Source organism: Dermacentor variabilis, chromosome 6, assembly GCF_050947875.1.
Source record: "Dermacentor variabilis isolate Ectoservices chromosome 6, ASM5094787v1, whole genome shotgun sequence".
Classification (NCBI taxonomy): Eukaryota; Metazoa; Arthropoda; class Arachnida; order Ixodida; family Ixodidae; genus Dermacentor; species Dermacentor variabilis.
In genome coordinates, this window is record NC_134573.1 from 59,654,209 (window position 1) to 59,669,338 (window position 15,130).

The 15,130-nt window shown below is 46.3% G+C and overlaps 1 protein-coding gene and 1 long non-coding RNA gene across 2 annotated transcripts; one reads left to right on the top strand and one right to left on the bottom strand.

The window, feature by feature from the left end:
- The first annotated feature begins 3,624 nt into the window (after nt 1–3,624).
- Nucleotides 3,625–9,991, top strand: LOC142584803 (uncharacterized). The gene is made up of 3 exons (XM_075695078.1): nt 3,625–4,223; nt 5,363–5,527; nt 7,976–9,991. The coding sequence occupies exons 2-3, from the start codon at nt 5,363–5,365 to the stop codon at nt 8,243–8,245; spliced, it is 435 nt and encodes a 144-aa protein (XP_075551193.1). The 5' UTR covers nt 3,625–4,223; the 3' UTR covers nt 8,246–9,991.
- Nucleotides 7,272–11,053, bottom strand: LOC142584804 (uncharacterized). The gene is made up of 3 exons (XR_012828938.1): nt 10,707–11,053; nt 10,288–10,464; nt 7,272–8,306 (listed from the first exon to the last, which is right to left on the bottom strand). It is a non-coding gene; the product is annotated as an uncharacterized LOC142584804 (long non-coding RNA).
- Between the last annotated feature and the right edge of the window lie 4,077 nt (nt 11,054–15,130).

Below are 15,130 nucleotides of genomic sequence, written 5' to 3' on the forward strand. Positions count from 1 at the left end.
GGAGGACGCCGGTACTGCTCAAGGCCTGGCCTGTGTCTGACGGAAAGGGGAGCTTTACGAGAATAGCCTTGTGGCCTCTCCATTCCCATTTCGTACCCAGCAGCGACTTTTCAATAAATATGTTTTATATCTATCCTTCTCGAGAGTAACATATCGACCGATTTTATAGCCAGCGTTTTCCGCAGAAAAAAAAGTCAAATTACTAACACAGGAGTAACACCACAAATGGTCACGCGGCATGCTCGGGCCTATAATGAACCCAGCATATACCGCTGTTTCAGACGTTCTCGCAGACCGCAGCCGACCGCTCAACCATTCGACAAGTGTGATGCACACTGAACCGTATGCTGAGACTAATCAAAACTGTTTGTATCTGCAGATAGCAGATAATGTATCTACAGATAACAATTTCAACGCTTGTAATAGTGAACAGCTGTACCATATTCCGTTGTAGAATGTTACGCACGCTGTTATAGTCGTTGCGTGAGTTTCTTAACTACTTATTGTTGCTAAACCACATCCTAGAATTACAATGAGGACCTTGAGGTGAGGTCACATTCATGAAATGCATATTTAGTGATACACAACAGATGTCCAAGGCCAATTGTAAGCTGAACCACGCGCGCACACATGACCTGGGCGCCCTATCTGCTTAAATGTCAGCAGAAAGTCCAGCCGTGCTGACTTGAATCCCATCACTACGCCTTACTGAACTGTTTCCCCCATAGAAGATGCCAAGTCGTAGTCAGTCAGAAATTGCAACCGAGCATATTCTTGGCATTCAAGAGGAAGCGTTCGCCCGAGCCTGCCTGCCGAGTGCTCAAACATGGCGCCACTGCCTGCGCTATATGGCAGCGCACCCTGCAACACCCCCCCCCCCCTCCCCAAATACGTATAAGCGTTGCGCAGATGCAGACGTATCGACGTATAGACGTTCATGCAGTAGTGTTTTAAAACACGTACCACGTCGTAGAGGTGCTGGTACTTGGAATAGCACATACGTCCGAAAACGCAAAGATACCTTGTCACCTGGTTGAAAGCAAGAGAAGTGTCATTACTGTATTTTCTAGAGCAGATCAATGATGCCGACGAGAATAAGGAAGGGCATGGCGCCAGCACTCGCCCTTCGCCTTCATCCGATTTTTCACAACAACAGCAACAACAACGACAAAAACAAGAACAACAACAACCTATTTTTATGTCAACTGCGGGACAAAGGCCTCTCCCAGCGATCTGTGATTACCCTTGTTTTCGGCTAGCTGATGATAACTTGCAACTGCAAATTTGCCTATCCAATCACCCTACTTTAATCTTTCTTGTGCTTCACTACGCTTCCCTTCCCGTGGCACCCATTCTAGTACTCTAATGTGCTACCGGTGACCTGCGCCGCGCATTACGTCGCCTGCACAGCTCCATTTTACACCCAAACGCAAGTGGCCACCAGGGAGCTAGGCAAAAGTTAGTTTAAAGCCGCGAAGGAAGCGAGCCCCCGAGAACGAAGGCGCGCGGAGGTGGAGAACAGCATCGCGCGCCGGGGAAGTAGGGAGCGCGCTGAGAACGCGGCAAAGCAATTCCACCAAAGCAACGCGGCTGCGCGCGCTCTCTCTTGAAAGCGCTCTGTGATGCGGATAGCCTAGGCGACTATGCGCACTGAGGGACGATACCTATAGCGCCAATACGCTTTAGGTATCGCTATGCTATAGCGCCAATACGCTGGCGCGTCACCCGCGCTCACGAAGTGAAATTCCCCTGTAACCTTATTAGAGCGCCGCTCTTAGGCGCCCGTTCCTGCCTTGAGCGTCGGCGTGCCTCGTCAGAGTAACCGGGCGGACACTGAGGTCAGCGGGGAATGAAAGACGGCGATAGCAAAGAGAGCGTAAAAGGAAGCTAGAGTGAAAGCATGATTGCGAAAGCGAAGGAGGAGTGCACGGCAAAAAGGTGTGGCGAAATGCAGGACACTACAGTAGAGAAGAGAGCGCGAGGACGAAAGCGGAGTAAGCCACTTTGAAGCGCCGCCAGATGGCGCTCATGTCCACGCAACTGACTCCTCTGACAGATTTGTGGCGGATGGACGGACTATTCCAAGGCTCCTTGTAAGCGACGAAATCATGTTTTTGTGCATTCTTTGAGCTTGCTTCTGTTCTTGATTTATTGATTTTTTTCTTTAAAAAGACTAAAAAGAATAATTGGGTAGTTCTTTTTCATTCCTATATTTTTCATGTTTGTTTCGTGTATGTTTGGTTTTACAGAAGAGTCAGAGCGTTGTTTCGCGCAACGTGCTTCAACGCGTGCAACCGGGTGAGACGTTAAGTCTTTATATCCTTTGAACAGTAGCTTGGAAGTGGCAAGAATAATAGCTATTAGTGGTTTTACTGTGTGTGCTTTGGTATGGGTAGTATTGCTTTGGTAGGAAAGTGAGAGCGTGGTCGCGTGGTTGAACACGTGTGAACACGTGTCATACCTTAAAGGGAAGCTGAAAAGTCTGTCGAATTCAATAACACGTTCATATACGGATGCGGGAACCTTATAAACCATGAAGGTAAAATGTTAAGGGGATTTTTCAGGTAGTAGTGACGCAATCGTCGGTTAAAATTGCGCTGTAGCTCCGCCCCCCGTCGAGCGCCGTGCGCTGCTGCTTACGCTGACGATGCGAGCGGAGACTGGAAACCGCGGCATAGTGACGTGAGCACTGGTGTTCCGCTCCTTCGCACTCTCCGCTACCGTGCCTGAACGGGCTTAATTCTGCGTGCGTGCCGTCCTAATCTGCTTCGCTTGACCTTACATTCCTTTGTGTGCATATAGGAGTAGTTGAAGCGCGCAGCATCAATTGAACTTGTAGGCCAATCATGCCGGCGTTCTGAGCAGCCTACACTTGCACGAACACCAGCGGCCCCGACGATGTTTCGATGTTCCATTAGTTCCTGCAAGTCAAGAAGCTTTCAGTTGGGTGGCAGGCTGCTGTGAAGCGAAACAACTTCAAGCGCTCCAGAACAACAGTGTTGTGCTCTAACCATTTCCGTGACGATTACCACCGGAGTTTATCAATAATGCGTGCTTTGGTTTCTCCTAAAAAATTATTAGCACGCTGAACGGAAGGTGCATGTTTATGTCCCACCCTTGACGCAGGTTTCATCGCCAAGCGCCGCGAATTTTCTATTCGCGCGTGTGTTGTGAAAGAGCCTGCATGCAGCTACCATAACACAGTGCAAGCGCAAAGTTTGCATGTGTTGGAAAGCTACTCACGCCAGGACGGTGCGCTCCCCCTTCTCTCGCACCCATACAGAAATCGACCATCTCACGTAGACGACGGAATTCGCCGGTTACGAGTAGCGTGCGGATGGCGCGCTGGTGATGGTTCTATACTACACGTGCTACAACAGCCGGTAAACTTTTCCCGCGTTTAAACCGTCTGTGTAGATTGCCGACAGCTTTGGGGCAGCGCACAAATGCCGAAGATCGCATCACCGCTTACGTTCTACGAGGAGACATGCAGGAACATAACACTACAGCTGTTTGCCCGGAAACGTACTGACTGAAACGCTGAATGCAGCTTAGCAAAAAACATACTCGCCAAAGAACATTTCCAACTAAAGGAGATGCTAAAGGCCCAACCACACGCAGCCCGGGATACGCGTCTCGCTACGCGTACACGTAAGCGTACGCGTCTGCGTGCGCGTACGCGGGTGATGAAGGGAAGGGCGTCCAGCCACACGATACGCGCACACGTGCGCGCTTCGCTGCGCGTAGCCACAGGGCTGACAGACCAGCTGCCCAGCGATGGCGGAAACGGTCGTCTTTGGCTTTGAGAAAAGTTTATCTTTAATTTCTTTATGGCTAGCCATGTTTATTTAATTTATCAATGTTAGAGCTAGTACATTGTTTTTAAGTTGAGAAACGCACGCTGTTCGTATCTATACATCCTTATGGCAAGAAAAGCTACATCAATTATCAACATCACGCGCGATAGCGTCTGCTTGCTCACAACTGCAGCTGACATCTGCGCGCGACCACGCACGACGTTGCTGCCGAGCCCTTGCTTAGCCGCTTGCTTCGCCGGCATCAGCGTTCTCTCCCCGTAATGTACCACATGAGAAAGAAGCTTTTGCTGCTGCTGCTCTTGCAACGGCGGCGGGAGCGCAGAAAGCGCCTGCGGCCTCTGCGGCGGCGACGTTGGTGGGTCCGGCCAGTCTTTCAACTGCGTAAAGAAGAAGGACTTTACGGCTGTGAGTAACTTCTTTCCTTTCGATGATCTACAGTGGTAGAACTAGGAGCCAGTGTTTGGACATGGAGACTTATCTTCGTTAGGACAGCAATTACTTATCAGCGTTTTTAAGTGCGCGCATAAGCGAAAGGGTTAAAGTAGTAATGCGGGGATCGTACTCGCAGAGCGCGAACGCCCAATTCGCAGAACAGCATCGCGTCGTCGGTGCAAGGTTCGTCCAGGTTGACAGCACCGATCGAAACGATAACGTGACGCACGCGAACAGGGGGAACGACAAGAGCAGGGTGTAGTGCGGAAAGCGCGAAAGCATAGGCGAAGATCGGGCTGATTAGCCGCCGGAAGCATACAGATAGTATATTGGATACGTGGTGACAACACCTCACGACGTTTCAACCGCCGTCACCCGTGTATGGCGTACGACATACGGTCATTAACTGTTCAGCGTCAGAGGGGAAGAAGCGCTTGATTCAACAGACAATCTGTAATACTAATTTGGGGCTCCCTTCATTATTAACAGTAGACCATACTGTTTACACAGAGCTTGTGTAGCAGCCTCTTTTCTTGCACAAAATTTGTAAGGATTAAGTTTTGTAATACATTTTCTGCTATTCGATATTTTATTTGATATCCAGATTATTTTTTCTTCATTTGATTCGATTCTAAATCTACTTTTCGGTATTAGCACACCCCTACAAAAAGCTAAGGACTGCTAGTTATATTTGTGCCATTAGTATAGCACATAGATTCAAGAACACCTTTTTACACGTGTTGGTTGTCTTATATGAAGCTTGTGGAGGAGATACGATTTCCTATATTTTCTGTCTCTCAGAATTGTGACTGTAGAATATGAAGTGTAATGTAATTAAATTGTGACCTGGGGGGCAGGTTAAAATTCTGTGCGACTAATTTCGGAAGTTTCTTGGCAGTGGCCGCACGATTTTAATATACCGTTGACTGGCTCTCCTGTTTTGCCGAACCACTGTTTGTATTCAAGCACATAAACAAAGCAGGGGGTAAAATTAATGATGGCTAGTGGCTATACGTGTGTGTCTGTGAAAAGTGTACAGCTCCTGATACCTGCGCATGTATATGGGCAGGGCATGGTCTTGCTGCCAGGCAATAATGCACCATTTTTTACAGATGCAACGGATACGTCAGGATGACCACGGATTTTTCTACAAGTTCTTTCGCAAGGCGCCGCAGCTCTTGGACAAGCTATTGAGCTTTTTAGCAGAGGCCCTCACACGGCAGCACCACATTCGAGAAACCCCTGGAGCCTGGAGAACGACTTGCTGTAGCATTGAGGTTGGTAAAGGACAGTTGCCCCTAGAGTAATAATGTGCGATTGCAGGAATACAGAACACCGTTTCTTTGTCATTTAATGTATCATTTATTATATTTTATTTACATATTACTGCCCGCCGCCTTTTGGAAGCCAAATCAGGAAGGAGCCACAAAACATTGAAGCAAAACAAAAGAAAGAAGGAAACGACTGACAATGAGCGTGCATAAAAATACTAATACATAATAATAATAATAATAATATATTAATAATCATCTTTATTTCTCTCTTTCCACAGAATACAGAATTATACACAACTAACTATTTATTAACTCATAAACACATTAAAAAATGGGACACGAAATGCTGATACAAAACGAGAAATAGTAATGATGGTACTGACAATGCGCGTGAAAAGAAATACAAGAAAAAAATGATCGCATGAGCACAGAGACTGAAAGTTTCCACTTACTGCATCACCAGTGTAACAGTTACGGCTAACTCTAAAGAAAACTGCCATCGACTGGCATCGCACAAAAGCTACCTCAGTGCTTTTGACCTTGCGCAACCTGTAAAACATGCACTGAGGTATGTTTGCACATGTAGTATTAAACAAAGGTGGTAGCTAACCTACACATATGAATTTTGATCGTATGTCACCTGAAAAGGGCCCCCCCACAGCCATGTAGATCATTGTGAAGAAAAATCATGTCATCATAATTAGTATTCAAACAATTGAAACATGCGTACTAATTTTTTTTCAACTTGCATTCAAGCTACTTGGCATCCTGGTAAGACATAAAAGACGTTGCCTTGACTTACTGTGTGGGGATTGAGGCGGCTAGACTCTGCAGTGGTGTGTAAGTCATATAGTGGCGATCGTGCCTGCAAAGTATTAAACAACTGCAGAACAGCACGACAGCCGCAGAAATTTCTTACATTTTTTTCAGCTTAAGAAATTTTTTAAAGCTCACATGCTGTTCACGGCTCCCGTCAGGTAGCCCTGCTTCCTGCCAGTGAAGCAGGGTCATACGTATAAATGTCTCATTTACACACTGCCTTCAATGTCACTGATTACGTACAAAGACTTTGGCCAAACATCCAATGCAGAACATGCAAAACCAACTCTGGAACTGAGCCACGGAACACAAAGAAAAAAAATGCAAGGAATGTGGCTTGTGGATGATAGTTGTGGGAGAGGTAGAGGTTGTCTATGTTGGCAGTGAACCTCGCCTCCTGGCTATGTGGTGGCAGGACTTTTGCCTTTCTGCTACCTCTTCTAATAATAATAAAACAATATGAAAAATGCTTGCGCTGCTAGAACGCCCCGACAGGCTTTACAACTTGCAGCATATAACCGAAATTTTCAGTGGGGTCTGGTTGAAGGTTCATTACATTTTTTTATTTACAGGCATGTACAGGCATCTCTACATGCATGCACAGACTCTTCATGCACAGGTGGTGAACTCAAGAAGGTTCATTGCTGCAAGACAGGCTGAATGAGTAAACACAGATGAAAGCGATAAACATCTGTCTTGCAACAACAAACCTTTAGTTGCAAGTCAGTGCTTCTTTATCGTAGGTGTGTTGCTAAAACATGTTCACACATCTCTACAGCAGCAATGGCCAGCCAACCAGGCCCACAGATATCAACTTTATGAAATTCTTGAATACCGCACAAAAATATGGATACAACACAATGTAAAATGAACAAAAAAGAAGAGCTGAGGGGCTTTGACATGACAACAACAGACAAGGAAACATATATAAAGCATAAAGGAAAATAACTCATTTTATTTGTAATGTCAACATCACAAGGAGAAGGGAAATGAAAGTGGTCAAAATATAACTTGCCACTGGTGGGAGCTAAAACCAAAACCAATTGAGCTGGAGGCTATTCCACCATCAATTTCATAGAATGTTTATGTGTACTAGATTAGGCTCTTGGAGTGTTCTTGCATGAGTAGCGTTGGCTAACACTACCAGGGTGAGATCCAGTACATGCACATTCAGGCCCAAGAAAGTTTGCAGAGGGATAGCCATTGCTGCAGCTCTACTGGTAAAGCAATGCAAGCATAATTCAACGTTTGTGGGTTTGTCTCCCATTAGTGAGAAGCTACCTTCTTATATACTTTCATTTTCCTCCTTATTTTTCCATTTCGATATAAAGTCATTAAATTCATCAATGATTTCCTTTTGTTTCATTGTCTCTTGGCTTTATTATACAAAAAGTATACATTCAAAAACATTAATCTTTGAATTACTCTCCTACTTGCATCAATGTAATTTTCATGTCGAAATGCGTATCCTCACTGACCTCTCTAATGTGTTTGAGCAGAGAGACGGCAAAAGTTCGAGGTCGTCCTGTGGTTTGCATCTTTTGATTGCACTTGAAACATTGCCTAATTCCTCCAATATTAACTGACTCTAATCTTTCTTTTTCCTTTTCCTCCCCCTTGACTTTGCTTCAGAAGCAATGCTTCCTAACGTATCCAGCCTACGACTGCCTGCTGAAGCCAGCGATGCTTCTGACTGCGGACTGCTGTGGTGTGCCTCAGAATCCTCAGGAACCAGAACTTCTTGAAACATCGGTGATTCAAGAGATTCTGAAATGCCCTGAGACTCCACAGACTCATGCGACGCCGAAGACAGAGTCGATGCTGGCGCTTGTGACTCTTCACTTGACGGTGATGGCACTTCCAAGTGTTGCCAGATCGGAAAACTGGCACATTTTTTGTTAAGATGTCTGCAGCACTTCCCTCCTCACTCGGTGGGGGCACTGGTGGAAGGTTGGCGGACATCCTGCATGTGAGCGTAATAAGGGTTGCACATACTGTCAATGTGTAAATAATGTGCCAGTCTGGATGCAAAAATATATGAAGGCTCAAATCCGTCCACATTTGTTTTAGTGTGTGATTTTATTAGCGTACACTGAAGCTCTGAATCAATTTTGTAGGGACAAAAGTGACTTGCCTATACAACCAGAATGAACAGTTTCTGCATGCGCATAAGTGTAGCTTTTGTATCTTTTTCTGTTTTTGCTTGTGATGCATTTAAGCAGTTCTTACGAGATCTGCATGCCTAAAGCCTAGTGATTACTTCTACTCAACACAGTGCATGATATTTGGAATGTTTCAGTTTTGAAATAATTAGCAGGAAGCATTCCACTACATTTACTCAGTAAAACCACTTAATAAATTTCATGTTGAAAGACCTATGCTTGCACTCTCTAAACATAGAGTAGTAGTACTGTTAGGTCTTGCTTTAGTATAAGGCTCTCTCCTGTTCTAGTTTTTCTACTGGAAACGTTCTTGGCTTGTAACTTTGTTTTCCTTTCACTTGTTTGTAAACTTCATCTCATTCTAAACTGTTTTTCTTAACTGAATGTACGTCTAAACACAGTGTGAAGCTGTGTACGTAGTAATCAGGGCATTTGTTGTTTGTATTTAGGAAGTTACATCTAATAATGTTTGCCTTCTTGCCATCTGCCTTGTAAAGGGTGTTTTGGCCCAGCAAAGCCGACCTTAGCGAGCAAACCCTTCCAGAAGGTTTCTTACAGCCAAGCTTTTTTTGCCTCTTCTCTGGACTTTCCTACCGCCACTCCTACTGTCTTGCCAAATAGCTCGCCTCATATTGATATTAATGTAGTCGTTGAACCATGGTCATCCCAGCTGACTACTGGCTACTGTGTTGCACGAGTGACAAGTACTGGACGTAATGCAAATACCAATTAAAATAATGTAACTAGATCGTGGTTTTAGCATGTAAAATTTCAATAATCATTTTTTGCACTGTGCGAATGTGTTAAACTGGATCATCTAGTCCTTCCTTGAAAATTTTGCTAAGCAGGAACAGCGTTCTCCACAAACATCGTGAAAGCTTCGCTTAAACGAGTAACCACACCACCTGGGATCTGCAGAATAACCGCAGGCTGATAATTAGGTAAGGACACTGCTGAGCAGACACAAAAAGAATTATCAATTACACAGCTGACAATGTCGTCAGTACTATGGCGCATTTATTCCTACAGCATGATGACACTGAATGAATTCCTAAGCAAGCTAGGTAATATTTGAGGGTCTGTGATGAAGCACCGATTTGCACACTGCTGGCAAGCAACAAAATGCAAAATTAAAACTGTGCATTGAAGTGCCCAAGGTACACATGAATATTGCAACATTCAATACTCAGTTAAATACTGGCCATTGACTTGCACGCTGCCTTCTAGGATCAGTGCACAGAATAAAAAAAAAACTACTTGCACGTTTTGTGTTTTGTTTTTGTGTGTGCATCATGCAAGCCCTTTTCTTTTTATTCATCCTGCTAATTTGTATGTGATATTCTCTGTACTTCTGTCTTATGATTTACTGTTAGGTTTTTAAGTGCTATTTTACTTGTTATTTTGTACCTGTATTTCTGCTTTCTCTGCTCCCCACTGCAAAGCCAAACTGGCTTTGTGGGTACCTAAATAAATATACAAAGCTATTCTTGTACTGCTTGTATGTCCCCTCACCGGATCACATTTAACGAAATATGCGATAATCGGAGCGGCGATGCAGCACAAATATTTTATCGCCAATTAGACAAAGCTGAATATAATGCATACTGTGCGTCGACTTGCTTGTGTAAGCACAACATTGAGTCGATTCCCATAAGTGCGGTGCATTGCCAGCTATAACAGAAACATACGGCATCGCCGGTTAACGTGGTAAAGGGAAAGCCCTAAAATCCCGTGTTTCATTTTTAACACGCCGGCTAAGGTGGAAACTTCAAGATCACTTACGGTCTACTCTCCATTGTGTGGCGCAGAAACATCATCTGGTCGAAAAACAGCCAGATGACGTCGTCCTGAACGTCGTCTGGCACGGCGCGGCTCTTTTTTTTCTGAAACGTATTCCCAGGCGCCGAAATTTATTCCCCGCGGACTTCCATCACTTCTGCAGCGCTGGGATAACGTCATCTGCACAGATGAAACGCGTTTTAGACATCTGCGAGTCGGCTGATGAGAGAGTCAGCTTATACCAGTGCCACACAGCTAGGCTTTCGATGGCGATCGAGCGCGATCAAATTTCTCGATCACGATCGGTTCTGCGCAGATTGCGCGGTACAGGCAATCGTGATCACAAAATCCGACCCCGATCGGGCTCGATCGCGATTGAAACTGCTCCGCTATGACGCCCGTATAAAATTCCGAGCACTCACCTGTTCGGCAGCGTTGGGCATGACGATCCACGACCACCTCGTCAAGTGCTTGTTCTAGTGGCGCTTGTGTTTCGCCTGCTACCAAAGCGCCGGTCGAGCCTCAGCGCAGGCGATCAGCGCTTCGTTGTTGATCGCCTCCATAGCCTCTGTGCTCCATCGACACGAAACCAGCAGCGACTACCGGCGTCTCCGCACGATTCTGAAACTTCAACAACCTTTCCGAACCGCCGGAAGTGTACATGCGGCCCACGTGACGTCGGTGCACAAGCTGCCACTTCCGTCGCGTACGCTCAAACAGACGCCCAAGATCAAGACCTCCTTGACGCGCGCGTTTCCTGCGCGTCTGCCCTCTCTAGGCGCGTAGGACAGGCGCGTACGGCCTCGCAGACGCGTGACGCGCAGCCAGGCGCGCACGATTCACCGTGTGTGGTTGGGCCTTAACACTTCGCCTTCGTTCGCGTGGAAAGCAATGCTTGCAGCAGCATTTTTTGCTTCATGGAGAGGCCGGCTCTTCGCAATGGGCTCGTACATGTAGGGAGTAAAGTATAAACCCCTTACAAGTGATCTTGCACGCGACAGCGACAGCGCGACAAGCGAGGCGATGGCTGTCGCGTTCACTCGTCGCCTGCAAGCCGAACTCCACGCGAGCGACGGCTTTGAGCGACAACTTCCCGGTATGAGGGCCGCAATATACGCGCTGAAACTAGCGTGACGCATGCTTTATCAATTTATGTTGACGTATTTTACTGAAGAAGGAGCATAAAATATTTCTGAAGGTCTTACATTAGGTTCTTATTTTCGCACGTGTAAAATTCAATAGTTTGCTCGTTCCGTGCGACAAACAGTAGTATTTGAGTTATGTACATCCAGTTTCGGCTTCGCACTATTGGCTAGTCGCTCATAGCATTTCCGGGCGACGAGCGATGAGTTATAGATTTCTAGAAACGAGTGATCGAGCCACAACACCGAGCGATCTGTTCAAGCGGCGGCCCGTTTTGTCGCTAGAAGCCGTCACCCGTCACCGTCGCCCGCAAAATCGCTCTCGTGGAGTTTGGACTCAACGCCGAACTCCTCAGAGAAACGCAAACTCACGAAATTTTTCATGACCGTCTCAGCAAAACACCACCAAACTACATTGCACCGTGCTTCGTGAGTAGCGGCAGCAGTCGGTCCGGACGAACACCATTGTTGACGTCACGAGGCGCCTGACCAATCACAGGCGGAAACGACGCGCGCGAGCTGGGCATGTCTGCTGCTGCACTTTTCGTCGAAATAAAATATATTTGCGCTCTCTTTCGCTCAATTTCGATGCGATATTCGAATTCAGAGGGTTGAAAACTACGACGTACTGCTCTTCACTCATTTTTTTCTGGAAAAGCTTTCAGCTTCCCTTTAAGTCCTTGCGGGATTTATGGATTCGGAAACAAGGGTGACAATTTCCTAGCAGCAGTTTTTAGATGCTGTGCGTATCGGCCTTTGCTATAAGGCACGTGCTCAGAAAGCTTCGGTATTTGTATTAGAAAAAGCTAAGTGCAAAACATGGCAAGACAGGTGCGAAAGCATGCAGTGTGCGGGAGGTCCCTCAAGGCAGACGAAGGGACGGATGAGAATAGAAAGGGAATCGAGTCAATCGGCAGACACTGTAAGGTCGATGCCAAGCTGAAGAATATCGAGGCTTGCCAGGATGAGCTTGTGAGACAAGGTCAAAGAGCTCAGAAATGAGCTAAATATGGAGCGCGATGCACGGAAGTTGGTGGAAAAAGGACCTCAAACAGCCGAGGAAAAGCTGAACAGGGTCGCCATTGTGAACTAGAATGGCCGTGACACTGAAACGCAGTCTCCTGACGTGACAGGAGAGGAAGTGTCAGAAAAGCACGTGGAATGTGTGCAAGGTGGGGAGGGAGTAGCTCGAAAGAGCGCCACTCACAAAAAAAAGTAGGAACGCAAAGGTCAATTCCTCTAGTCAGTCGAAGGAAAAGGATAAAAAAGGAAGGCAGGGTGAGGCGTCGACTTTAGCAGATAATGATATGGTGTTAATCACCAGTGACTCAAATTTGACTAGGGCCTCAGATGCCATTGTGCAGAGGATGAAAAGCGATAAGAGAGTGGAGGTAAGGACATTTCCAAGGAGAACAGTGGTCTCTGTCATGGAGCGAGAAAAAGCAAAGCTTGCGGAATATTCCCAGGCGAACTAACTAGTCCTAACAGCAGGTGGGCTAAATGCCGTCCTAAACAAGAAATGGAGAGGTCTAGCCCAGTGCATGGCGAAGGGGGTAGACGACTTGCCCGAACGGTCCCCTCAGGTGCAGATCGTTGTGTGCACGGTGCCGGAGGCGCGTGTACGTGACAGTAACGTGCAAAGAGCCACAGTGGCTGATAATGAGACGATATAGAAAACGAGCTGAGAGAAAAGTTTCGAGGTCGAAGTAAACAGGAAAGTAAAAAGGCGTGGTGGTTTTGATAGAAGGATCCACTTCAATTGCAGGCTCCGACAAGAAGTGGGCTGGCGACTTGCTGGTCGCGCTGTTGATATTATTTAGACACGGCCAGAGTAGGCACTAATGAGCAAGGCAGACACGCACATGTGATTTTCTTAAGGGAAACTGGCTGCTATTTTTATAGCGTTTGCATTAGAAGTATCGAAGTGGAAAATGTGCACGTGTGGGAAGTGTGCGAAGCTATCATGCGGTAGAGGTAGAGAAGGAATGGGAGGGCTTAGAAGAACGTGTATGTCTGTATGTGAGCATCTACATAGCTCAACTGACAGTGGTGTCTACGAGCCAACGGCCGTTGCACTTTCCTCCTCGAAGAGCCAGGAATTGTATCCAGTGAGCGCGTGAACACTTCGACAGGTGGTGAACGCGGCTCAAATCGTGCATCTGGAACGTGAAAGGGATGTGGTGTCATGGTGACACATTTCTCTCTCATTAACCGCTATATGGCCAGTGAAAATTTCTATCTTATTCACGCCGAAGTTTTGAAGAAAAAATTCTCCATGCCTGTAAGCTAACTTGCCAAGTAACTGTCTTAGGGCGTGTTTCTGTTTCTACGGTGTATAGTTGCATACATACTTAATAATAGGAAGTTTCCCATTATACATCAGCACAATATGGATTTCACGTAAACTGTGTGTTAGTATCTCCGGCTTCTTTAGAAGCTCGTCACATGCAACATTGTCATATCTGATTTTGCTGTGCTTCAGGGAAATATGACTGTTCCTCGTGTTCCGTCTTTTCATTTCGTGAGCGGTTAGTACTCCTTTTGTAAAAACATTGAGGCGGAATATAACGTTACAAGGACGTTTCACTTCGTTAACGTGGGTTACGCGATGGCGTATGGGTGCTATGAACATGCACAGCGAGCCCGGTGCATCGAAGGTTCGCACCGTCGTGATAAATGTAGCGGCCACGACTGCATTCTGCACTTTCGCACGAACGCGGTCGCGGATGCTAAATTTACCTCAACGGTGCGAAGCCTGGTGTGCCACAGGGAAAGCACATATTGCTACCCATTCAAACAGACGCCGTGAACATGTACAGCGAGCGCCGCGATGTCGAAGCCCCGAACGCGGCGATTCTCTTCTCCACCTCAAGGCACTTTCCTCCTCCGGCACTCGCTCCCTATGCGGCGACAAACATAATTTGACCAATTTCACAGATTGTGAATCTATGTTAGCGTGCAATAAAACAGAATAACCAATCTCGCGATGACTGCCGACGGAAATGGATTGCCATTCAAGCAATGTAGCGACACAGCGTATTGATAAGGGAGGTTTATTTAAAATTTTTAGTGGTCATTCGGAGACTTTCGTTGCTTAGGCTTCATGTGACGTGCACCGTCTCCTGTATCAGCCCATAATGCTACGGCATGCATTTGCCAAGCTCACCTCTCAGGATGACAAGGACGACGCCACGATGACGATATAATGACGAAAAATAAATTACGTCGATGGAATGACAGATGCGTAGTGAAGACGCTGGCATGGACATTATGAAGACGGAAAATGACGGCAGCGTGACGAAGATGGCTTGATGACATTTAGATAACGATGAGTGTGGGAAGACGATACCATGAAGACAACGGCGTGACGTGAACCACACGACAAATCTAGAATAACGATGACACCATCGAGATGTTATTACTATGTGACTGTGACAACGGATGCATGACAGCAACTGTCTGATGACAACACAATGACGACAATGGTAAGACATGACCGGCACCATCACGACTGAATGATGACAACTAGGTTATTACATAATCGCGAAGAAGGAAAGACAAAGGCGTTATGACGATTACGGCAAGATGACAGTGTGATTACGTTTGATGAAGGAGTAACGCTTATTAAAGGACAGCGTGAAGATAATGCCCTAACGGCATGTCAGAACATCTTTGGGATGACGAAGTTAGGATGACAATACATT